We start from the raw sequence: 26,354 nt of genomic DNA on the forward strand, positions 1-26,354 counted from the left end.
CTGGGCAGCAGCAGACGCGGCCAGGGAAGGCAAAGAAAAACGGAGGAAGAAGCCCATGGTCTTCGAGAGAGAGCGTGACGCCTCTCAGCAGCCCTTCGTGCTGCCAGACTGAGGGAGTAAAGATTTTGCCAAAGCAAGCAAGCTGAGGGCATGATGGTTTTGGCCACCGTGAGAACCATCTCGCCAGGCACAGGATAGCTGAGAACACCCTGGAGGAAGATAAAGGAAGTTTAAGGTTTTAGCAGCTGTGAACTCTTACATTAAACTTCAGCAAAATAAAAAAAAAAATTTGGACATTGTGCCACGAAGAGACTGAAGCAGGCTGGAGTGCTACTAAAAGCTTTCAGCAGGCTCCCGTTGATACCATCTGAGACGTTTTTAAGTTGTTTGATTTTCAAGAGGTCTTGGGGGAGAAAAAAAAAAAAAAAAGAACAACCATAAGGACCACTGGGAGCAGACAGAGAAACAAAACCCGGCTCCTCAAACCCACGCAGAAGAGAGGAGCTCATTCTTATCTTCTGGGCTTGTTTTCTTCATGACTGTGTTGCCTCAAAGGGGCCAATGTGTGCACCCCTTCAGCTACTTTCAAGCTCTGTGACTGTACCCTAACAAGCTGCAAAATCTGTTTTGTTTTGCCCTCTCTGCTAGTGCAGAGGAGATGACTTCCACCGGTAAGACAAAGCTTTCCAGCCCAGTCCTTCCAGCCGGACATCAGCTGGACCATTTTGTTCCTCTGAACACTGGAGCCTGACAGCACCACCACAGCACACAGAGCTGGTAGTTAATCTTCCTTTGCTGCTCTCTTATTTTTTGACCTAATGTAATTTTCATCTTTGAAAGTAGCCAGACATATTCTTTAGTCTCCTTACTACCTTAATCGCTTCAGCAGAGAAACTAAGCAGATAGCCTGCCTTACAGTCTGCCTTGCAAGCTTCAGGGGTTCATGCTACGTGAGATGATGGGAAGGTACCCCATTAAAACCCCAAAAGGTATGACAGGCGATGCAGAGCTCTGAGCTCTGCTTTTGTCTAAGCACCACCACCAAAAAAGTGACTGCTCAAAGTGCAGCAGACGGAAGGGAACCTTTGTCTTTGAGTGAAATGACAGAAGAGAACAGTTTTGCAAGTGTGCCACGGGTGCTTTATAGCAGAGCTATAAGAGAAAAGTAAAAAGCTCCAAGAGGAATCGCTTGTGCCGACTTGGAAGATACAGGAAAGAAAAACAGTTTCAAAGCCAGCGTGACGCTTTTATGTATGTATTTATATACATAAAAATAGAAAAGAAACCTCCTACTGGTGTTCAGCAGCTCTTTACACGGGACTGACACGTGTAATGCTCGAAGCATTGTCTGTTTCTCAAAAGAGCCCTCTTTAAAACCAGCTGTATTATACAGGAGGATCAATGCTACACTTACAGAAGTTTATTTCTCCTCCTGCACTTTCCCAAGCAGACGTCACTTGTTTGGTGCTCCAGCAACAAAGCCTTATTCTTCACCTGCTCCTGTGTCCAGATCGGGCGGCCTCTGCTTCAATCCCTGATAGGTCGGGCAAGAGAAGAGCTCATGTGCGCGCGGCGGCAATCTGCTGCTGGCGGGCTCTCAGGCTCACCTAGTTTATCTTTGATCCTAACCCCAGAAGGGCCGAGGAACAGCCCCTCTGCTGCGGTGCCACGAAAACAATATCAGCATTGACTGACTCCGGTTCAGTACATCAAAATAAGTTATCAAGAGGACGTAATTTGGCCACATTCCACGTTAGGCAGTCTGTATGGCAATGAACATCAGGCAGCCACAGGGAGCTTTCATTTAAGGTGGTTTTCCCCATCCCCCAAACAAGAATGATAAAAGATGACAGTGTTAGCCCAGAACAATAAGTCATTGAGAAGATTAAAACACAGCAAAGAGTCCTTTACCTGCTTGAAAAGGAAAACACAACCAGAGTGAAAGACGGAAGTTCTCTCGTTCTTTAAGGAAGCAACACTGGAAACCAGCATTGTAAGTTTATTACTTTAAAAAAAAAAAAAAGTTTCAGTATTACACTGTCATTTTATTTCCCTCCTGTCCACAGTATAGAACTGTGCAACACAGGTGCACCCATTGCAGTGAAGAGAAATCGCCGAGAGCAATTTCTGGTTAGCATTACGGAGCAGCCGCTGCGTTGCCGCCCTGCAGCCTGCTCGGAGCTCGGGAGAGGGTTTTTTCCTGAGTCTGAGCCTCAGGTATCAGTTCAGTAAAGCTCAATCCCACAGCAAGGAAGGAACATAAAAACCGTGGGTGTATTTGACGGTAAAAGAAACTAGCTTGCAGTGATTTTAGGAGGAGGCTTCCCTGAAATAGGTACAACAAATACTGTATTCAATTCTATTAGAAAGCCCCTCTTAGGTAATTCCAGGTAAATACCCATTAAGCAATGTAAAAACAGAGTTAAGCACTGAACAGGAACTCCTGCATTACATGCTGAGCACCATTCATCACTCCATGCCAACAGGCAACTTGTGAGAACCTCTCACTTAAAGACACATTTCCCATTAGCTAATTAAATTAAACTCTAAATTTAGTAGTTCGTACTTGCTCTTAAACTGACCTGTTCCATCTTGGCAGTTGCTGGGATGGGGAAACACATCACATTACTATATACAGTCAGTCTTTCTGCGAGCAGACACTGAGCCTGAGTGGCAAAAAGCCTGTATAAAAATGCTTGTTTGCTCCAGAACTCAGCTGGTCACTGTTTGCCAGGAACGACATCAGAGTAATCTTTCAATACTCCAGCCAAATGGTCATTGTGAGTCTTAAATCGGCGTTTCTTCTGAGAAGCGGGTTTCTTTCTCCTCTGAATAGGAGCCTGCAAGAAGAAATAAACAGTAGTCAAGAGATCTGCCCTCCAGCTGCGACACCTGACCCGCTGTGCTGTCCACAGGCTCTGCCTTGCTGCGAAGGAGAGCTGTGCATGAAGAAGGGGTGGGCAGGAGGGGAAGGTGTGTTTTTATGCAGGAAGAAACAACAGCAATCAGTCCAAATCCAGGCAGGGAATTGGCAAAGGGTACATAGCAGAGCCTCCCGGTATCTCATGCGCTGTAGGAGAGCTGGCATTTGTTTCTAAGTGAGATTTCCAAACACTCTCAGGCAGCTACAGAAGGAGGTACATAGCCCATATCCACAATTACGTGCTCAAAGACCCATTTAGCATACAAGGGATCCACGAGAAATGCCTACGTGACAGCAGGCATTAAAACATCTACTGCAGTGACGGCAGAAACCAAGAACAAATCCTGTGTGGAAGGGCTCCTGTGAAAGGACAGTTTGAAGCCAAGCGCAGAAGAGGAAAAATATGGTGTGTCACATACAAATAAATGTATAAAAAAATAAAATAAACTTGTTAGAAGCTAGGAAGAAAGCATCTCTGGAGACCTTGTTGCCATTTTGGCCTCCCAGTAAAACATGGGCATATCGCACCCATTTTGTGGAACAGCGTTATGTGAGGTGGGAGGCAGGTTAGATGATTTGTATTGGGGTTTCAAGGCTATTTAGCAGAAAAGAAAAAGAAAATGAAAGAGAAAACCTTCTCCCCAAAGAGTAGCTATTCTTTCGCTCCTAATGCATCGTACGGCTTTAAGCAGAACCTTCCACTTTGGAGCTCAGAGGGGTTTTTGGCATTTGCCCTCTTCTTGATGCTGCTTGGATTACGCTGGCTGAAACAAGTTATAAAAACACTGGCTGCTGGCTACAGCATTGTTGTTTTGCAGCTTCTTAAAACTGGTCGCAATTCCCTGAGCTACACAAAGCAGCTGTGCATAGGCTCAGCAACGTGTTTTGGAATTAACACTGCAGGGTCAGGAAGGGGGAATCTCTCAGAAATCTATAATTCACATCTCTTACTATTTTCTTTGGTCCAGCTTCTTGCATGGAAGAAATACCCTGTCGTTTCAGGTACTCTTCGATTTTCTCCTCATCCATAGAATCCACGGGAATGCTCCTCCACAGCTTCTGAAATTCTGCAAGACCAAACAAACCCTCATTTCATATCCCAGCGAATAAACCTTGGGCAAAGCCCCGCACGAAGGGGGAGAAATACACTTGAGCTCAAACGCTGAAGGCCTCTGATATATCAGCCTGTGATGCAGCGATCGCTGCCAGCAGGCACCCAATTAGCACAGCCTTTACCCTCTCCAAACGCCGGATGCGCTTCCAAGAAAAGCCAGCACGCACAAAAAGAGAAGCCCCCGACGCTTAAGGGAAGAAGATGAGCTGATTCTCACCCGTGCTAACTGCACTCCAGCGTGCCGGCATCAAGAGCACCCATTGGCAGTGTGTGCTTTTAATGGTAATTTGCTGCAGCGTCTACCTTTTTGCCCAGCACCTCTGTAGCTGTGCAGACTGTCAGCATGTTTTATAAGCCTCGGTTCAAACGGTCTTGGTGAAGGGCAATAACTAACCATAAACGGCAACTTCATTTACACATCTTCCGCTGCCATTGTCATGGGAGACTCGACATCTCATAGTCCAATTTACTGAAGATTCAAGACATTTACTTCAGTGGTTTTAAGCTCCTTTATCGCTGTAATCTAATACATACCATGCTGTACAGATAATAAATTACTAGAATTCCTCTGGTGTTAAAAGAAGAGAGATACCTTAAAAACCACAGCAGCAGGAAAAAAGACAGAGACAGTAAGTCTTAATTAGAGCAGCTGCCATCTGCCTGAACGCTCTCTGCCTCATGTAAAGTTTCACAGAGTCTTTGGAATGCCTTCTCCAGGCAGCGGCTGGTACAATCCTACCTCCCCTCATTCCCCAGGCAGTAAGTTAGATATATCCTGTCAGCAGGTTTGGCTAACAAACTATAAATAAAACACGAGGCACACATAGCAACACAAGACTAAATTTTTCCCTTTATTTCCAGACAAATTTAGTATACAGTTGTCAAAACAACCACAACTTCTGCATGCGTAAGAAGTTGTCCTGTGCAGCAGGCAATGAAACGCTCCAGTGACGATCTGCCACAGATACACTGGCTCTAGACACACTGCAGCAGAACAGCACCGTAAAGAAGGCGTAAGCGACAGAATTCCTTCCTGTACTTGGACCTATTCCCTTCCTAACGCGTCTTGTTTTTCTAGGAAAGCACATGCTTGTAGTCTCAGCTTGTTCTTTCCCTTCCCAATACCAGCAGCAAGGGGCTGTTCAAGCTTCCCAGGAAACAAAAGAAAGGAATTTTGCCAGTGGAGAACAACAACATTCATTTTTGGTAACACAGTGCTTTCAAAGAGAGCTGAATCCTGTCAGAACACCGCTTTTGGTTACACGGAGATAGTGCTTTCCCGTTCGGGCTATGCAGCACAACAGGACCATTGAGACAGCAATCTTCAGGTAACTTAATGCAGGGAGTGACGACGCTGTAGTCAAGACATTCTCTGTCTCCTCATCCGTTTTGGGTGTGATTCCAGGCTTTTGGCATATCTTGTGGTGCCTGCTATCACAGATCGTCTCTCACCTAATCCTGTTGCAGCAGGTGGAAAACGTCGTGTTATGATCAAAGCTGAACACACAAGAGACATTTCTCAGAGACGAGCGCTCAGATGAAAGTCTTAACAGCAGCAGCTTGAGCAAGGGTCCTAGCATGTCCTCTGGACTGAGCAGCACGAGCTCTTTCAAGCTGTTTCCTTTCTGTTCGTGCCCCCTCTCCGTCTTGAGCACCCAAACAGGCCAGAGCAGGACCCTGAGACCTGGTGGTGGTTGGAAAGAGGGATCACACGCTGGCTGTGCAAATGCTGTATCGCACTTTGCGAGAAACCGTGCTCCAAACCACCCGTTTCTGCGATTCATGCATTAAGTGCTGCCCATAAACAGATGAATATTAAAGAGATCCCAGTTAGAGATACTTTGAGGTTGCACTGCCCTATACTGCCTTTGGCTCTGCACAGACGAGTCCTGTGAGACCCGAAGAGATGCACGGCAGTTCTCTAAGATGTATGTGACAGGCACGTGTACAGCAGATGGAGCAGAAGAGAGAACTGGTAACAGCTTTTACATGACAGTGGCCTTTTTCTTAAGATGTTCTGCTACAAACACAAATGATCCGTCTTCTTATTAGAGCTCACGATACACGGACAAATACGCTTTGGTGCAAAAAAAAAAAAAGCTGAGGATAGCTACTTAAGGGTAACTAGCCTGCATTCTTCTGGAGAACAGAAGTGAAAAATTAAACACTAGAAAATAAATGGGCAGCTCTTCAAGGATCAAAATGCACAGAAGCGCAGATCACAGTTAATACCTAACCCCAGCATTTTGCATTTCTTGTAACGCAGCGGTTATACCATCATTACAGCCTCACATTCGCCTTTTAAACTTGTCCAAGAAATATGAATGGAACAGTCACCAAGAACCCAGACCACAAAGCTAAAATGGACTTTAAGTACAGACAGTTTAATTTACTAATTGGCCCCACCAGAATCACTACAAAGTATTCAGCAACGCCACTTAAAAACTCCTTCATAAATCAGGCTGCTTTCAACGCTATAGCTTTGACTCTGGTAATTGCAAAATAACTTCCATGCAGAAGCACCGTGTACAGCACTGAAGTACCTTAATGCGGGGGAAAAGTGGGAAATCACAATCAAACTGTCCCCTGGCAACACTCGGTGTTAGAGGGTTGGTTCGGAACTAAAAGTGCAGGATAAAGGTGGAGAAGCGTTCAGACGGCTGCGCGTCCTAGCGGTTTGTATTTAGGGTGCCATCTGAAGAGAAAAGGAAATACGCCCATCATCTCATCAAAAAAAACGATTCGGTGTAACACCAGGTACCAAGCTAAATGCAGGAACTGAAGAGAGCGAGCAGCTGGCTGGCTGGCGCTGAACCATTTCCACATTACCTGTCAGATTTATTCAGAAGTCTCCAAGGACTGTGCCCCTATCAGCTAGTGAAAGTTTAGACCTTGGGAATACACTATCTGAATTATTGTGACATCCTCTCTGAAATGCGAGAACCTATGGGAAAAGCTGGCAGTAACTGTAGCTCTCGACAAACAACGCTCCACGATTGTGGCTGTGGTATTTCTGCACCACCAGGCCGAACATTCATACCCTTAACCCACGACAGAATGAGATTTCTCCAAGTTCTTTGAGGAGAATCTGAAAAACCATCCCCCCAGCCTTTCCTGTGGCTCCTAGCTTGTAAAATCAGCAGCTCACGAGAGGCGTCAGTGACAAGGAAATGGCACCCAATGACCTGATTACTGCCCTCCACCGCCTTTGGAACACATCTCCGAGCTTACGGCTGGCCAGGCAGGAGGATGTGGGGGGCTGGCCTGGCTCTAGGAGGAGAGAAGACAGAAGGAGAACTGCTGTGCTCAGCTGATGTGTCTGAGGAGCTGACTACGTAACGGTGACAGAAGGGTGACCTCAAAACACCAGATCCATTTTTCACGATGTCTTTCTTTTGTCTGTGACAAGGTGCAGAGAGCTTGGTACCGGTGTGAGAGCAGGGAGGGACTGTTGGAGCAGAAAGCTCGCCACACGCTGGCCTGCTTCGGCCAGGCACGGAGAACAGGATCAGCTGCATGCACTCCTGCAGCACACAGCCATTCCAATCCCAGAGCACATCTGAATTCCCTTCTCCACGTCCTCTCAACTGCAAGGCGATCTTTACACCATCAGAGCATGATGAAAGTGGGAGACTCTTCACTCGGATCCACTAAAGTATTTTACAGCTAGAGCCAGAACAAGCCTGTAACAGCTATGGAAAGACAAAGCTGTCCAGCAGTCAAGACAGTAAGGCTTCATCTGACCTCAGCAGGCTGCATTCAGACAGGCTGACAATTCCTCCTGCCGCTGGGGCTGTTATGACAAGACAAAGCCCAGAAAAAATCCCCTAGAGAGAAATTTCCAAAGAGTTTTTGACCAAAGCTACGCAGGTGCTGCGATCCCTAAAGGAGACGTGTGTTTTCTGCAGAGAGCTCTTAAGTCCTGACGGAAATGCAGACTTTTCCAGCACAAGCAGCAAGCTGTGGTCAGCGCACCCTGAACGAACAAATCCTGTATGCAGTATCTTGCAATTTGACCACTAAAATATTTCAATTCAGAAGCTAGACAGAACTAGCACAACTCACAGGCTGCTCCCTTGCTCCTCCAGGTCACTAATTCCTGGTCTTTCGAGTAAGGAGAAGAGGGACCAAGACCTGGAGTGCCACAGCAGGCTGAGTGAAAGGCCAGTTCAGATGCTTGCTAACGTCTCTAGCATCGAGCTGTCTGCATGCACAGACTTAAAACAAAGAGCTTGGACCAGTGTAACAAGCACAGAGCAAAGCAGAGGGCAGCGTAACAGAGGTTTTACAAATGGCTTCTCTCTCTGAAATACCTGAGGGGTAAGGATGTTCCTGCAACTTTACTGCATGGGGGGCCTCATATATGAAAGCAGTTTGCACCAACATTCCCCAAGCAATTCTGCTCCAACACACTCTTTCTATAAATGCTTACATATGGGAAACAGTGTCATGGGTAAGTGGCTGCACAGTGACTTCAGTGTAGTTTATCCTGCAGCCCTGACTGCTTCACCTGCTCTCGCAAAAAGGCTGAGATGGCTCCTGGAGATAAACTTCTGTACCATACCGGTAATAAAATCTGTCAGATCAGAAACAGCTTAAAAGTCTTCACTGAGCTGAACTAAAACCTGAACACAGGACAAGAACTGACAACAACATTTCTGTGGAGAGGGCCGAAGGGAAGAAACAAAGAGCAGCACGGAAGATGGGAGTCCTGCTCCACAGCAGTCCCAGGGAGTACAGTACTAGATTTGTACCAGACAGAAAAGGTGCCCCTGGACCGTCTTGGAATTCCAAGCCCTAAGTCCTCACTGATCCTCAGCAATTTTTGTACTGTTAAATTGAAGAGGCTTTAGCCATTCTTTAAATCTCTTCAAAGGCACTTAGGAAGAACAACACGTGTAATTACTAAGTATCCATATTTTTAGGCATTACAGTATTTCCTATATTGCCTTCAGACGTGAAAGACATCATCTCTAGCAGTGAAGCCATCGGACTGGCGTTTCAGTATTCAGCCCCACGGTAAAAGCTTGGTTCACATGCAAAGTGCTTGCTTAGCCCCAGCACAAAAAGGCAGTGCTTTACTTGGCTGAAGCACCTGAAATCCAGCCTGGCTTTTATAAACCCGTTCAGCTACACATTACTGACAGAAGATTAATTAGTCAGGAAGTCACGATGGAGGAACACATGCAATCTGAACCTTCTTTGGCTAATCACAGAAAAGGAAGAACAAAAGCTGTTCCTCACTACACATACCTTCTCCAGTACCCTGGAGATCATGATATAGGTGCTGCACCACTGCTGAAATACACTGGGATTTATTTTCCAAAGGGGAGAAAGAAAAGCTCGTTCAGCCATTAAAACGACTGCAGTCAGGGCAGAGGTAGGCACTGCCAGGAAACAGTTCCTCCCACTACTTTAGACAGCAGCCTCCAAACTGCCCCAGCAGCTCCTCTTTCTCTGCTGATGGCTGGAGGAGCTCAGACAGCGAGGGGAGAGGAACTTTTAGAGGACAGTAATCCCAGCCAGCATGCGTTCAAAACTGGAGTGTGCCACACAGCAGAATCATGCACTGAGCAGTGCAGAGCCCTTATTTCTAAGGACAAACATTAAACCAGAAACATATTTTGAACTGTCATCAGTTGCTAGATCAAAGAGCCTTGACAACACTTCAAGGCTTATATCGCAGTCTTCTAAAATCTCCGTTTTAACGTTGCTGGAGATAATGAGCTGAAATAGCACTGCTAACGCAGGAACGTGTCATAACTCATCCTGTACGCAGACAATTCTGCCAAGGACTCCCTAAGAGACACGCTTGTAGTGCCCTGGAGAGAATCTCAGAGCGAAATTGCTCAGGAAGGACGGGTTTTCCTCATCACAGGATAACACGGTTGGAAAAAGGACCCATTCCACCTGCAATAAGTAAGTGAACCCACTCAGGGATGTTTCAAGAGTTGTAGCATACGCAGGCAGATCACAACGTTCACAAGACAGAAAGGATTCTGCCCCCTCTCTCAGAACAAAGCATTAACTTCCGCATGACAAGAAAAGCAAGAAAACAGCAGGAACAGAACAAAAAAAAAAAATCACTTTCTGATCGGATGGGAACATGCTGCCACCTGCGGATGAAAGAAAGCAAGGCCACCTTGAACTACGAGCACATTGCACACTAGTGGTCCCTTCATTAGACACTAGAGACTTTAATGCCTTCCTCGCTGGGAGATTGAGCCAGCCAGCTTAAACATTTAGTTCCATTTTTTCTGTGTTTTTTTTTCCTTTTTAACCTTTCCCCCTCTTTCTCAGCAATGGGCTGCACTACTTGTTCCTAACCACCGATCAATCAGTGCTGGATGTGCTAAAATATAATACATTGCATACGAACAGCCTTGGATTTTTACTGGCTCCCTGACAGAGTTGGCAGATTTCCTTTGCTACTTCTTAATAAAACGGGTTCTTTTATTAAATTTCACAGTTAATCTTGGAGTTATTACAAACTAAGAGCACTAGAATAGAGATCTGCTCTGCTAACCCTTTTAGACTGGCTGGGTGCCAATTATCTGGAAAAGGTACAAAAGAAGGAATGATCAGCAATTGTGACTGTAATACAACCAGTAGCTGCTAAAAACTTAAAAGCTTTGTCTACTGCAATAGAGCTGATTTCTAAAGGTTTTGGCAAAGCTAGGATCCCTAAAAGCCATGGGCTGTTGGACTGAAGAAACCCAATCTGAACAAGATGACAGTGTTAATGGTAAAATTGCAGGCATTTGGGAGGTTACAAATTCCCCACTAAAGGCAGATTGAGGCTTACGATTCTGCATTTCACATATAGCTTGGGCTCCCACTAGGAAGAAATGCCAGAAATTATGGTTTAAAAGAGACTCAAATATTTTGAAACTATTTTTATACTTTTAGGTGCTGTAGGTGACATCTACTAAATTATCTTTGTGGAAGAAAGCTATTATTACTGAACGTACAAATGTGGTACATAACAAATAAGTTGCTCAATTCTAGTTAAAATAGGGTCTCTCTGAGCTATTCGAAGACGAAGAGCTTTATATTTGGTTTTATGGTCCCGCACATAGAGCAGCCGAAGTTTCTACAATCTTTTTCCTTCTATGATAAGATGGCTTTATATGGCATGTGAACAAGTGAACAACAGTAAGTGTTCAGTGTCCTTGAGTTGTTTAAAATTTAAAATCCCTGGTCTTTTACCAGGGATTGCCTTCTCCCTTCTGTACTTACAGGTATCTGATGTTGGCATAAATGTCATTATTGCAACACATCCCAATTTGCGTAATTAATTTCCACTCCCAGCTCTAGGAAGCAGCAGTACCCCACACCTACACTGCCCTCCCAGTTGTCAACTGCCCCTTCTCAGTACTTCTGCTCACATCCCCTGCCTGTCTGCTTTTTCCTTCTGTACCATTCCTGGTACCTCATCGCATTCACCAACGAAAGACGCATGATTTATAAGCTGGAAAAAAAGAGCAAACTTAAACCCAGAAGGAATTCCTTTGTTTTTTGGCTGCCCTTTAGGCAGCAAGATGTTAGATGCCATTTAAGTCACAGGCAGGTGACTTTTGGTCTTTTCTGTCATACTTGCACTTGAATTGCTGGGTTCCTGCCGCCATGTATCCAATATAAAACAGAGGCTATTACCTCTGAACTCACTTGCTCATTAGTTTTGTTAGCCTTGTGTTAATATAAACCCTTCTACTGACTGAATCTGGATAGACCTAAGATTTGATTATGACATTAAAAGACTGCTTATACATACATACAGCTGCCTAAGATGAATTCAAATCAACTCTCATGGAAACAGATGTAAATAAACACCTACCTTCATCCACAGTAAACTGACAACTCTTGTCATTGTAGAAGAGAATTTTCTTCTTATCGGGGCGATTAACAAAGATGATCTGGTCCCCTAAAGCCTCGAAAACAAACACAAAAGAAGAACTCAAAATCACTTCATTTCCAAGCACAGGGATTCCAGCTTGAACAACAGACCCAGATTTGTGCTACAAAAAGATCAACCAGAGAAGCAGCAAAGTAACCTGCAACAAAAAGCATCCAAAGGGGACATTGTCAATAAGTGCACTAATAAAGCAAAGACGAGATACAGGGGGCTGAGATCAAGGGATAAAAGCACCACTAAATGCTTTCAGTTGCACCGTGGGAGATCAAGCGTCCTTTGGGGGAAAGAACTTTGACAGCTGTGCTGAGACATCAGGCCAAATCTGAAAGTAAAGAATGATGTCCAGAAAAAGCTACAATATTCGACCTTCTGAAATAGGTTTTGAGTTATCTAAAGAACAGAAATAACTCATGACAAAATTCTCTCTTAGCCTCCGTGTCCCCTCTGAGAACCTAACTAGAGCAGGTTCACTCACCTTTATGGCTTTCTGTGCATTGGGTAGCCCTTCCTCAATATCTTCTAAAAGGATTCCTCCCAGCCCTCGCTGGTCATGCTTGTCCAGGAGCCTGAGCAGAGCCTTTTTATCTTTCAAGTTGTACTTAGGTTTGAAGGCATACTTCCCATCTACAACTTCTATTTTCGGATTGTTGACTAGAGCCTGTAACAGGAACATCAACTTTAAAACCTGAAAAAGAGCGCACACTAGTACATTTTTCTAGTGTGATTTTCAACAGCTACAAACACATCAGCCACGTTAGAGCTGCCAGTTTGGAGGTTTGAGTTTGAGACGGATTTTAAACCCCTGGATCTTAGATCCAGCCTAGGTGTAATTCACCGCAACATGAAGCACAAAGCACCAAAGGAGGCTTAGCATCATTCACTTAATGCCCTTGGGATTGAAGGTCCATGAAGCCTCCTACGGCAGAAAGCCGCACATGTTCCTTTTCGAGAAAGTAATGAAAATAAAAAAAGGATGGAATGCAAAAAAAAAAAAAAAAAAAAGTGCTTTGGCTGAATATAGAGTGCAAACAGACATTTCAGCATGTCAAAATCGGGTCATATGCATGTTATGAACGTGAAAGGCATTACCCTGGGATGAACAAAACAGAAGTCAGTCTTCCCCAACTGCTGTCAATTGGCACCAGCAGCTGTAGAAGAAATTGAGAAGAGCAGACCTCCTGCACAGCAGGATTTTACTTATGATGCCAGCTTGAGTGAAGCTGACCAGAAGCTCATGGACAATTGAAATGATTTAAGATATGCTCCGAATCAGTTTTGCTGTGCAGCCAGTACCATAATGGAAGTTCACCTGTAACAGAGGGCAACTCTACTTAGTTTCTTCTGCAGATGCCAGCCTGACCCTGAAAGGAGAAAGAGAAGAGACACAGAAAGAAGAAAGGAGGGAGAAAACGCCTGTAACAGAAAAGGTAACTAACTTTGGCACTGCGGGATGTTCGTTCACCTTTTCTTACCCAGTAGCAACTCAATGGTAATTTTATGTAAACTTCCTGGGAGGAGCTCTTTGGTTCAGACTTGATATTCTGATTAATTACAGAAACAACCTGGAGCTACCCTTCAAAGTTTTCAACGAAGCCAATTTTTCATGGTAACAGCATTGCTGGATTGGAGATTTCTGTACCCCAGAGTATTAGCACTGGTACCAAAGGAATGCTACAGGCTGTATTAGTTAAAACCAGCCTAGTTTTACTACACAGAGATTTTTTCCCCGTGCATCAACAGCCTTCGCTACTTTGTTGCAAGGGTTTTAAATATGATATGAGCAAACCCAGATAAAGTATAAATACCAAATACGGTTATTTTGTTGATTTATTAGTCTTGAAATCCCATTAAGACATTCAGATCAATTAAGCATGAAGATGGACATAGTGGCAAGTTACAGCAACTCTGTAGGAAGGACACCTAGCACATAGTGTGAGACCAATGAACTTTGCAATCTATCACCCCCCATTTCCAAACATGGATTTTGCATCAGAATTCTTCATTTCAGTAAATAACAAAGAACTGTAAGTCCATGAATTTTGTGCCAAACTCCTTTTGTTCAGTTAATTTAACATCCTGGACACTGGAAGAACTTTCTGCTTTGATTTTTTTACGAAGAAATTCCTTGAGAAAAACAATTTGAGTATATAAAATTAGTAACGAATAAATTCACTGGACATAAAACCTACTCTTTGTGCAGTAATTCTAACTGCTCCTTAAAAATGTCAGAAGAGCTTTCATTTCAGAGTTATTTCAATAGCAGGAGGCACAAGACAAACGTGAATCAATGCAGTTTCTTAAAGAAGAGCTTTTATATTTATAGAGTCTGTAATTAAATAAATCTGTATAGTTCAGGTTTATCATTATCCTTTGATCTCTTATTAAAATCTAAACTTTTCTTTACCTCGCTCATTAACCATTGCTTCTGTTTGAGTCCAATATCTAAATGCTGTGTTTCATCCAAAATCTCTTCTAGGGTTAATGGATGCGTGTCACCACGCTGGTGCCGAGTCTGGAAAAGTAAACAGCCTCTATCAGTGATTTGTACTTCTTTATTCAGCAATTCAACTATCGTAAAGTAACAAAAATTGGCATAAAAAGCATTAAAAAGGCATTAAAAAAGCATAAAAAAGCATAATTTACAACTTCTATAAAAGTGGGATAATGTAGGGTTTTTGAGAACGAGGAAAAAAATTGTTAGTACCAGCTGAGATCGAGGACAAAATAATTTATCAAGCACCAAATTACAAGTTACTTTGATAAATAGCTCATGAATCCTAAAAGCTGGCAGCATTTTCAATTCCTATTTCTAATGGAAATAAAAACCATTCTTCTGGTTTTAAGTTGACCTGGAATAATTGGGATTCCAGTAACAAAACAATATACTGGATGCTTTGTTTACAGAGAGCACTTTAAATTTAACAAACTAGTTTCTTGAAATTCAGTAAAAGAATTTTAGACTGAAACATTCAGCATCGTTTAGCTACCAGAGGAGAATAAGTAACTAAAGCATTTCCAACCATTATACTTTTACATCAAACCACTGTACCTTCATGTAATTCACTATCTTAGCAAGGACTCCAAACTTGTAGCCAGAGCCTCCTGAAAGGGCTTTCAGGTTAAATGATCCATTGCTGTGATCTACAACAGGAGAAAAAAAAAAACAAAACCACAAATGAACGATGGTTTCAACAACACCTCAATAGACTCTAGCTCCACAGCCCCTCAGGGGCACAGCGATGAACGGAAACGCGTGTTCCAGGCACAGTCATCCTTGCAGGGCTCAGTGTTATAAGCACGCTGGGTGTGGAACACTTCTGAGCAGACCTCCATAGACATGAAGGTATTGGGACTTGAGCTTTAAGAAAACAGCAAGCAATGGCAGCGTTAATACCCTAAGAGTACACGTTTAATTCTGTGGTTTAACATACCATAATCATTTACGCTACCTTAATTCACGCTGAAATAACACACTTCATCTGTGCCCCACGATTATCGCTGCTGATAGCTTCATAATGCTGAGTAGGAGCAGAAAGCTCCACTTACTTCAGTTAGCACACCCCAAGTAAAGTAAGGTTGTATTTGTTGTCATGGGCTTGGTTTTCCGTTTGTTTGTTTTGAAAGTAGCTCTAGGGGAGATCTTATCAAAAAATCATAAATTCAAATTGCTTCACTTGGTGAGCTGCATCACTGAAACAACAATTAAGTATCCCTTCTGCTGCCAGGTCTGGCTCTATCTGAACGTATCACGAGGTCTGTTACCGCATAAAGTTTCAAAAATTCTTGCAAGGCTGAGTTAATGAGTTTTATTAACTGCATAACATGGTACATTAAATAGGAATATCCACAAACCACTACCAAAAGCCACAGGTCCATTACCAGCATAATGTTGTTCAAACATAAGAGCAACAGCTTTTCAGAATTTCAACTATTCCAGAAAAAGGAAAGTCCCCTCTTTGTCACCACAGGAGTTTTTAAAATCCATTGTTGATTAAATTAAATTTGACCAGACAGTAGAGATCTCAGAGATACTGAGTTCCTGTTACTTCTGTGAAAAATAGGTTGAGGGACAGAAAGAACAATGGAAGTGCCTTAGCTGAGACAGAGGCTGCAGTAGGTGCCAAGCAGAGCTGCTAAGCAAAGTCTTTGCCACGCTGTTCACTGTGGTTAAATGTAGATGCCCTTGCTAAGTTCCAAGGAAATTGCAAATTAAGTTTCCAAAGTCACCATGATTCATCTGAATTTTGTTAATGTCTCTCCCACAGCACCTCGGCCTTCTTCTTAGTTGATCTGTAAGTTGGTAATAAAAGGCAACATGAAGTGGGAATTTTGGATGTAGTCAGCTTTCAAACAGATCTACTTCTGGTAATTTTGGTGAAAACCCAGATGGAAACTGGTGCTAGTGTAGTAAAAGGCTAATGCCGAAGCAAAGCATGTCAAATCTAAAACTTGGCAACTGCTAATTCCCAAGCGATTACACGACGCTGTATTAGAGGCATTACACTGCCATGTAACAATTCTAAAATTAACACAGGACAATCAGCATAACTCCAGCTACATAAGAACATTTTATTCTGGTTACCAAATTAAGTGAGAAGAACAAAAGCCAGCTCCCCCTAGAAGTCTAGCCTTTGGGAATTTTTCCCCACAGGATCCCCTTTTAACATTAAAAATTTATCTGAAGGAAATTTTGCAACACGTAACAGGAGGTCTGAAGCAACTAAAATAAAAATCAGGAGCTAGAACAAACGGCTAAGGCGACTTATCACGTATTTGTTCTGTCAATCGCATCAAGAAGATTATCTTGTTTAATCGGCCTGGCCACGGCACGCCACAGCTCCTGACAAGTCAGTCTGGGCACGCTGCGAGGCTGGAGCCTGCGGATGTTAACGCTTCCAACGTCACGGTCTGACCGGCTGCCTTCCAGCGCAGAGCAGCGCGGGCACGGCCACCAGCGCGCCCCCGTGCGCTCCTCAGCTACCGAGCCCAACACGCACAAAAGCATCCCGAAAATAACGAGTCGGGGAGAGGCAGCTTCCTAATCTACGCAGCAAAAGTCCGATTTGTGAATAATTTCCTCCCGGGGTTGAGGGCTTGATGCAAATGAGCACAAAGGAAGTTGTCAGCAGCACCATGCGCCGGCCAATCGCAGGGAAGCTCCATCTTAGCTGTGCCATAGGCTGCATTAAAACAGGGAACGGCACGGCGCTCTTTCAGCATCCTTTCAGACAAGAGGTAGGTGCGCATCATTTTCTAACGTTGTCTTCGGTTTGTCTTGATGACTGCAGGAAAATATGCCTGTAACATGCAAGGCTGTAAAAAGCTTCTTAGGATCAGGGTGATTTTTCTCTAGATGTAGCAGGATTTTATTCTGCTGAACACAGAGGAGCTCGTCCTGCACTATCAGGCAGGCACTTTCACCATCTGTGTGCTAATGGAAAATTGATGACCGCTCCATCTTACGGAAAAGCTAACACAACGAGCCAAGATTCAGTAAACAAAATGGATTTGATGCTTACTGGGGAGGCCGCTTGTTTTCTGCAGCCTCACTTCCTTATAACTGATTCCGTGTGGCTTTGCGGAAATGACAGTGAAAGGATTTTCCTTAAAAAATTAAAATAGACTGTTAAAGCTGAAATTTGAGAATGTGTCTCCCAGGAGGGTATTCTGTAAACCTCATCAATTACACCGGCTAAAACAGATGCGTGTTCATGGATGTGCTAAAAACGTGTTCCAGAAACCGGTCTGTTAGGGTAGGAAGAAAACCCCTTTGCGTATTATTATCATTGTACATATCGGAGCACTGATCAATCCAACACAAAGAGGTTATAATCCAGCCGATTTGTAAATGCCATCACCCCAAGATGTCTATTCGGTGGTTTCTCAAACAGGACTTCCTCTGTACTGCATTGAAATGATTTTTTGCCAGTCATTTCCCTCTGCTCCATGAATAAGATTTCAAATAAAGCTGCTTTCCTGCAGCACCTGGGAAGGAGGATACTTTTAAATTAAATCCTCACATAGATATTAGAGAACCCAGTTCATTAAACATTTAACTCAATTCTGGGTAGCCCAACTGCATGCAGATCAGACTGGCTTGCAATAGGAATTTAAATCGCGCTACTTCGGTCTGGCGCAGTAGCAACGACGGCCAGGAGCAGCTGCTACTTGCCTGCCTCGCCCCAGCCAAGCCTGAGCTGACCACCACCCTGGAGGAGCACCGGCTCAGCCGTTCAGTTCAGTTCAGCCTCCCCAGGTACGCAGGCAGAGCCCTAATGGTGGCAGCAGCCAGCCCTGCGGGAGCAGCTCCTCTCCTCTCCTCTCCTCTCCTCCCCTCTCCTCTCCTCTCCTCTCCTCTCGCCTCCAGAGCCGGTGGCTGGGCAGCGTGCCGGGCTAGGAACAGGTCGTCGCTATGCGACGCAAGCGTGCCCAGCCCCTCCGGTGGTCCCAGAGCTTGGATTTCCATTGATACTGCTGAAAATACGGTATTTCTTATCGATAGAAAAAGATAATTGTTGTACCCGGTGTTTACAGAGTGAGTGAATTTATCAGTAATGACGCCAACAAAATCCCATCTCAGAAATCTGTTCAAAAGGTTCAAAACAAAAATCCCCTATGTTCTTCCGAGGATATCCTCTTGCCATTTAAAATATATATTTAAATCTTGCTTGTGTTAGTTATCCCTCAAAAGCGACTCCAAATCCTTTTATTCGGCCTCCTCTCTCACTGATTTTCATTTCCTCAGACCACCCTTTCAAGAACTCTCTTGAATTTAGCTCCATCCCCTGTGAAACAAGCCAGCTGAGTGTCCTGCCTAGACCGTGACCAAACCAAACCTGTCTCTCAAAGCCAGACCCAACTCAACTCACTGGCATTTTTAGCTTGGATTTGCTCTACAAACTCTCGTGTGTGTATATACACATATATATATAAAGATTAATTAATCCTATCCATTTCAGTCTTACTTTGTGCATTCATTTACAAATTTAACAGAAGAAACGGTAAGTTGCTGCAACTCCTCCAGTAAATATCAAAGGCTAACGCCAGGCCCTCTTCTCACCAACAAAGCTGGTCCGTTTCAATTAACTCCAGTAAAGATGGAAGGATAAAGAGATGGAAGGATAAAGAGCAAAATGTATAGCAGTTGAATGATTAAAATAAGATGTGCATGGCAAGCCGGCTTGGCCGCATCATTCTGGTTTTCATTAACACCATTTATTTTATTATTAAATAACGACAGGTGATTGAACTGCTTTAAGCAACCTGCTTCAGCAGACCCCATCACACCTCTCCTTTGCCGCTTCTTGTTTCTTTAGGCATTTTCTGGTTGTCACTTGCGAAACAGGCTGATTGCAGAACTATTTCTGGGCTACGCAAGGTTCATTAAAGCATTATCTGTGAGCACAGCTTAATGAACAAAACACTGGCATTGCCCCTTGGTTCTGTAGTTTTAATTATTGAATGAAATTAAACTACATGTGGGTAACCAGGACTATTTTGTAACAAACACAGAAAAATTTTTACTTTTTGCTTTCTGTTCAAAGCAAAAATCTTTCATTGAGGCATGGAAATAAGACTCCAGAAAGAAATAATTGCCTGAGGGACCCAAAGGCCATGACAGCATCCTCCAGTATGCTAGCCCAGATAACCAGGAGTTACTGTAGCTCCTCAGATATATTTTTTATTACTTTATAGACTATATAGCAGAAGTAGTGTAAGTTCCTTCTGTTTTGGAAGACAAAGCCAGAGAAAGAAGGAAACCAAAAAAGAGACACACAACTGTAAAGCTCTTATTGCCAAACACCTCATCTGCCATAACCCACAGAGAAATCCAGAGACGGACAAAACTGCTTTTTGTGTTCTAGAAATACTACACCAATTACTGAGACACAGCTTGCTTTCACACTTTCACGCAATGGCCTTTCTAAAACTGCGTGCCTTGACAGCAATATCACTCATGCCAAAGCTGCATTTGCTGAAACCAACTTCTCACTTTCTCTCCCCCACACCGTAAAGCAGTCTTGTCTTCTCCTGGGTCCAAGCACACGGCATTGGGCAAAAGACAGGATCCTGTCCTGGTGGCTAAGCAGAGAAGGCAGCTGAAAATAAGAAGGCAGAGCTCAGGAAGGGTTGGGTTGGGTGTTCCTTCTGCCTCTCCTAATGGCCACAAATGGACTGAGATTTCCAGATGTGCTCGACTTCTAACCAACAGCAGGAACAGCTGGGGAATGAACACCTCAGGAAGTCCGGCCTTCTTAGGTCAAAAAGGTTTTGCAGTGGTAATGAGTCTGTACTAACTGGCAAATCCAAAATGAGTTTTCAGAAACCAGGATTGTATTTGTGAACTCGAAGGACAAGGGAAAGCTCAGCCCCATTCTTTGGAAAAATCCTCCGAGATAGTTATATATATCCGTTCTTTGAAAAGCTTTCTTTCTCTATGCCAAATAGGGAACCAACCAACCAACAAAAAACAACCAAACAAGCAAACAAATTCAAACGATATTAACATATAGAAAGTTCTCCTAAGCACTCAGCTATGGGAGATGGCAAAAGGATCTCCCGTTTTTCCAGGAATGCCAAAAGATAGCAGCAGGCTTTCACAGCATGGAAGTACTAAGCCTCAGAAGTAAAGGCAGACCAGCTGTTGAAACCACTGTACACCTTCAAATTATCTTTGTAACCTCTTTGTCTTGGCAGGTACTTGAAATAAAGAAACAAAACTGTTTAAGTTCCGAATAACTTACATACTTTGTGCATGTACGGAACAGTAACACTGAACCAAATGTTGCAGACAAGTCACAAAGTTTACATTTTGGTCTGATACTTTTGTGAGCAAATAAACCCATTCAACAACCCGTGTATTGTAGGCGGTGTGAGCAGACAGTCTGAGATAAAGTTCTTCCAGTTTGGGATAAAAATCACAGTATATTCTTGATCAACAGAGTCCTCAACAGCTTTGTTTTCTGTTTCAGCCCCCAAATCTGTGACAGGGAATACGTTAAGGCAACTCTGCGAGAATGGCAACCCTCAACGCCACTCACTGGAACGAGACCACATCCATTTACCAGTACCTGGGCTTCCAAGTGCAAAAAATTTATCCCTTCCACGATAACTGGAACACTGCCTGCTTTGTTATTCTGATCATATTCATCTTTACTGTCGTCTCTCTGGTGGTGCTGGCATTCCTCTACGAACTGCTAGACTGTTGCTGCTGCGTGAAAAACAAAACTATGAAGGACTTGGAGAACGAACCCAACCCTGTTAGGGCGATGATGAACAGCTTCAGAAAGCGCGAAACAGAGGTGGTGTAGGAAGGACTGATCGTCAGCACTTGAACAACGTTTAACACCTTGAACAAATCCTCTTGTACCTTACAAACGAGCAAGTCCCATGTGTTTTTTTCGTTTCTTTTGGACTTAAATGTAATAGCAGCAGTTCCCATTTTATCTCTGGATGTGAACTTGAATAATTAGCAAAGGCTTTCTGAGTGCTTAGCAAAAGGATGACCTGTTGCAATGTTATGGTGGAAGAAAAATTCTTTGTTTTTAAATGCATTTCTGTTGAATGTCTATATTGAGTTACTAGAGTAGATCCTTGTCTACCTGAACGAACAAACGCTGCTTAACACGCGTAAAACGGTGTTGCTTAACTGGAAAAAATCATTTATAGAAATGCTCAGCAACGTGATCATACAGAGCACAATGGCACAGCACTGGCCTCCCACTGAGGTCAGCCATACAGGGACAAGACAGACATATAAGGGATGAGGGGAAGAAAGATAGGAGATGTCAGGGTTTAAAGGCAGGAGATCCCATGAGACAGGGGGGCTCGTGTGAGTTCTTGCCTTTGGCAGCTCTTACTACAGGTTCCTTGCTCTAAGAAAACAGGGTGATGGGGGGAAAGCAAGCCAGCATGAAATTTATCCCTAAAATAGTCTTTGCTAACCTCCTGTGGTACAACTTGACCCCGTCTCCCTCCCTTCTCCAGTTCCAGAGAACTGCTCTCCCCTTCCTTCACATTCAACCTGTTTACCAGCTTCTGGGTGTCAAGACACTGCACTATCTTAACTCCTATTATTTCCACAAAAGCACACTGAATTAGGACCACGGTCTGGAAGAAACAGGGTCACCTTTCCGTCCCAAGGCTGCTGCCTCTATGCCACCTGTGACGCTACAGGGAATCAGACGTGCTGGACGTGTCAGTCCCACCTCAACTTTTCAAAGCTGAACTGCAGCTGACCGAGTTCTTGCCACAACGCAAGCAGACAGGCCGCAGATCTCCCCTCACCAACGACAACATTCCCTCCCAGCCAGCACACAGTTTGCAGGTGTCCACATGCTTCACAGAGGAGGCCACGTCACGATAATCCCTGCACTAGAGATGGTGGGATGGATGAGCAGCAAGACGTGGCTTTGTTTTGCACAAGAGACCCTCAGAGAAGTTCATCAGCCTGCGGATGCATCCCAGAGTTCGACCCCTCACACCTCTCTTTCTCACAAACCGACCGCAGAAAACCTGGACCATCGGCTTTTACCTCTAGCTCACCACATCACCCTTCCGTGTTGCGTAGCATCTATAGCTTTTAAAAGAGGAAAGTTTTGCCTTTACAAATTACAGCTGTAATGATGACACCCAAACGCGTGTAGCCCTCGGTGCGACCCGGTAAGTCCCTCACTGCTGGACACGCAGAAAAAAGCAAGCCAGTGAGAAATGTCCCAACCAGACCAAAGCTAGGCGTGGGACAAGACATTTACCTACATAAAACCCAAATAATGCTCCTGACATTAGGGAAACAAAGCCCACCTAACGGCCAAATGAACAAGTAAGCTACAACATCAATCCCGCAGTTTTATCCCTGCTAGAAATACCTCCGTGCCACGGCCAGTTCCTGTAATGATAAACTTTTCTGATAAAAGTGTTTTTTTGATAAACTCCCTCTCTCAGGTTTCATATGCCTAAGCAACAGAAGATGTGGACACAGACGCTGAAGGACTTGCTAATTCGACTCACGTTCTTCCTGGTTGGCAAGAAGCAGTCAGAGAGTACCCAGGCCACCAGTAAGCAGGAAGCTCCAGTGATTCATCTGGAAGAGCGATCTCCCTTCTTCAGTCACAAAACGACACCACTATCACCGCAAACATTCATCTCCCACACGCTAACCAAGACCAAATGGTGTCAGCCCCGTACGCGAAGAACGCTTTTAGCTACGATCAAACTACAAGCACAATTAACAGAAGCTGACGTCCCAGCTACGAGACAATCGAGGAGTCACCCCAAGACACGTGACGAAGGTCCCATTCGTGATGTCCTCTGGACCAGGGAGCTGTGCATTTGACAGACTGCTGTCCTGCTCACGAGAGGCAAGGGAAGCCGTTGGGACACGCTGCACTAACGCGCCTCTTCCCTGAAAGCACCCACTCCAAACACAACAGGACTGCTTTCCACCGGCAGCGCTCCCCTGACCACCGCCCTGCACGCGGGGAGGCAGCGTGCAGGAGCAGCACAAGCGCGTTGCACCAGCTTCGTGTCCTTGTGCCTTCCCGGGAAGCACACATGGGGAGAAGTCTCGGGACCCGCTCCAGCTAAGCGGTTTCACAGGAAGCTGGGTGTCTGCACAAGGAGCAGAAGACAAGGATCTCCCCTTGCGCAGCCCTACAGCCTCAGGAGAATGCTTCCCCTCACGTGAACTCAGCCAGAGAGGCAAGGCTGCGACACAGCTCCCGGAGATTTCAGCTCTTGATGGCCAGGACCACCGCCACAAAGGTCTCAAGAGAAAGACTTAGTGTTGATCAATAAAAAGAAATAAACAGATGTGATCTGTTTCCTTTATTTTCCTGTTACTATTCTGAACTGAATAAACAAGGCAGCTTTGAATTTGTCAAGTAACTCGTTCACATAATAATTTTAGACAACTATGGTAACAACTATTCTCACTGGAAAGCTCACGACAAATCTGCAGACGCGTGCTAGATTTACGCATGTGGTCACTCAAGGATTAGCACGGTCTCAGTGCCCCTCCATCCCAAAAAAGAGTCAAGGGCAGGTTCTCTGAGTCCTAGAATGACAGAATGATGGAGAACTTGCAGGCTCTGCACACCCAGGGACTATCGATGCTAACACACAATCACTGGAACATTATTTATTATCTCTGCGGTCACCACACAACAAAACTGGAAACGACCCTCTAAGTTTTCGTTTCTTCAGGGGTTCGGGGATTTTCCAACATCACTTTTTACTCCACCTCCCCAAGGCCCCCCTCTGCCATGAGCATATCCCAACAGGCACCTAGCAATCTGGCAGTTCAAATAAGAAATGGGGCTTTAGGCAAAGGACTTTGACTCTGCAGCATCACAGGGCAATGCGCGTGTTGCCCGTGGCTGCTTGGCCCATTCTGTCATTTGCCACTCTGCACACTTGTTCTGCACCAGCTCCTACGAATACAAGGGAGAGAGCTGGTTTGCTCACTCTCCATTACTTCCGCCCTTGCTGATTCTGCAGCAGTTAGTAAATACTCTACAGGGAAAACTGAAAGGAGACCGAACTCATTGTGCATAAAGATGTTAGAAAAGTCCTGAAAGCTTTCTGATACTGTTTGGAGCGAAGCCAGCACCGTAAAAATAAAGTGCGTTTCCTCACAGCCACACGTTCTTATCTGTGTAAGCTCATCATCTGACAACTGCAAAAGCACTCGCAGAAATACCCACCCCACAAAACCACAGAAACGAAACGACACTTTCTCTATTTATTCTGCTGCTTGGTCACATAGCTACTCAAATCCTCCAGACGAGAGTCACACTTGGACTGCCCGCCCCTCGCTCTTTCCCAGTAAATCCCCCTCCCTCTGGATGCGCACTTTAGGATATCCCACGTACAATTTGATTTTATTTGGAGAGGACAGCATGGCAAAGGGGCAGTGGAAACCTGGCCTGCTCTGATTTATTTTAAATGTCTGGCTGATAACTTTATTTGGTGCCCTGAGGGGCTCTGAAAACTGAAGTCAGAAAAACTCGCTATTCTTCCCCTTGGACAGAAGATGTTCCACTCCTCCCATCGTCCTTGACATTCTTCGCTGCTCTTTTTAGTTGTATTGCTTCATTTAGAGTTTAGAAGTGAGCCACAGGTGGCACCCAAAACACAAGCCTGCAAGGGGTTTGCACAACAGCATTACTTTGTATCTTAGTAATTCCCGACCTCCAATTTGCCCAACAGGGCGCATCAGAGAACTGTGCCAGGGCTTGCAGAGAACTATTCGCAAGGCCCCCAAATTACTCTTCTCACACAGTAAAAGCAAACGCAGAGCAGGCTGCTGTGCGCACACAAGCCCTCTCCCTGCTGCGCCTTTCATTTGCTCACACTCTTTGGGTGCTGCTTTATGAACTCGTTTGGTTTCGAGAGGCACTTTGTCAGCACCACCACCCCAGGGGAACGAGGCAACTCCTGACTAAGGCAGGCAGATACCTACAGACGTGTTTGTGAGCTGAGATTAGTTCCCAAGTAAAACGAGAAGGGCTGCTAGCCGCAGTACGCCAGCCAGACACGGCGTAAATTACAAGATCCATCTCGCAGCTACCTGACTTGAGGCTGGCAGAATTAAGTTTTCAGCACTCTCTCACCAGAAGGACCTACGGGCCTGGCATTCACTGACATCCACAAACCAAACCCCAGCGTGACACAAAGCGATGCTTTGGCAGCAGCAATTCCTCCAGCTGAGTAACAGCAACGGACAGGAGGCCTGACCTAAGCAGCCAAAGTTTTTTTTTTCCACATCGTGCAACTCGATTTCTTTGTAAAAAGCGACAATTTAAGAGAAAGAATGATTACAGCCACAAGCAAAACTCGCAGATAGGCTGATCCACGGTAAGACACCCAGTAAAAAGGCAGGAAACACAAAAGCAGCACGGCGCAGGCCACTCTCACCGACCTGCGTTCTGCTTCGAGCTCGACGAGCCACCTTGCTCTACCTTTGCTTTCTTCTTTTTCGAGGACGAGGAGTCAGAAGATGGCGCTGGGCGTTTCTCTACCGCGGGCGTGGAGAGGGCACGCTTTTTGAAGAGCTCTCGCTCCCTCAGCAAGCTCGGATCCATAGTTCTGCTCAGCGAGAAGAGGAAGGGGCGCAGGCATCAGGCTCAGCCCGGTATTTAAGGGCACGGCCAGCTAATAACGAACCCGTTTGGCCTCCCCATGCCGCAGCTTCACCCCCCAGCTCCCCTCACGCCCCCCTCAGCGGGGAGCCGCCATTTTGTCTCTCCCCCCGCCACATCCGCCGCCGCCCCGCGCGCTCCCTCACCCGCCCGCCGCGGCGCGAGGCGCAGGCCGCTCGCCGCCTATTGGGCATTGCCGCCCTCCCGGCGGCCCCCGCGCCGCCCCCGCCCCGGAAGCGGGGCGGCCGCCCGTTGCTAGGG

General features: G+C 45.0%; 2 protein-coding genes across 5 annotated transcripts; one reads left to right on the forward strand and one right to left on the reverse strand.

The window, feature by feature from the left end:
• Positions 1–1,968: 1,968 nt before the first annotated feature.
• Positions 1,969–26,325, reverse strand: GTF2E2 (general transcription factor IIE subunit 2). Of its 4 annotated transcripts, XM_040555412.1 has the most exons (8): positions 26,240–26,325; positions 25,874–26,040; positions 15,002–15,093; positions 14,357–14,464; positions 12,428–12,610; positions 11,875–11,968; positions 3,875–3,990; positions 1,969–2,840 (listed from the first exon to the last, which is right to left on the reverse strand). In XM_040555412.1, the coding sequence occupies exons 2-8, from the start codon at positions 26,034–26,036 to the stop codon at positions 2,721–2,723; spliced, it is 876 nt and encodes a 291-aa protein (XP_040411346.1). In that variant the 5' UTR covers positions 26,037–26,040; positions 26,240–26,325; the 3' UTR covers positions 1,969–2,720. The 4 variants fall into 4 exon arrangements, with proteins under 4 accessions (XP_040411346.1, XP_040411349.1, XP_040411347.1 ...); XM_040555415.1 differs by lacking the exon at positions 26,240–26,325 and having other exon boundaries at positions 2,807–2,840; positions 11,875–11,961; positions 25,874–26,197; XM_040555413.1 differs by lacking the exons at positions 1,969–2,840; positions 3,875–3,990; positions 26,240–26,325 and adding an exon at positions 4,866–5,495 and having other exon boundaries at positions 25,874–26,196.
• SMIM18 (small integral membrane protein 18) lies at positions 15,141–21,506 on the forward strand. Its single transcript, XM_040555419.1, has 2 exons — positions 15,141–17,187; positions 20,925–21,506. The coding sequence occupies exon 2, from the start codon at positions 20,970–20,972 to the stop codon at positions 21,261–21,263; it is 294 nt and encodes a 97-aa protein (XP_040411353.1). The 5' UTR covers positions 15,141–17,187; positions 20,925–20,969; the 3' UTR covers positions 21,264–21,506.
• Positions 26,326–26,354: the final 29 nt, after the last annotated feature.

Source organism: Cygnus olor, chromosome 4 (assembly GCF_009769625.2).
Source record: "Cygnus olor isolate bCygOlo1 chromosome 4, bCygOlo1.pri.v2, whole genome shotgun sequence".
Taxonomy (NCBI): Eukaryota; Metazoa; Chordata; class Aves; order Anseriformes; family Anatidae; genus Cygnus; species Cygnus olor.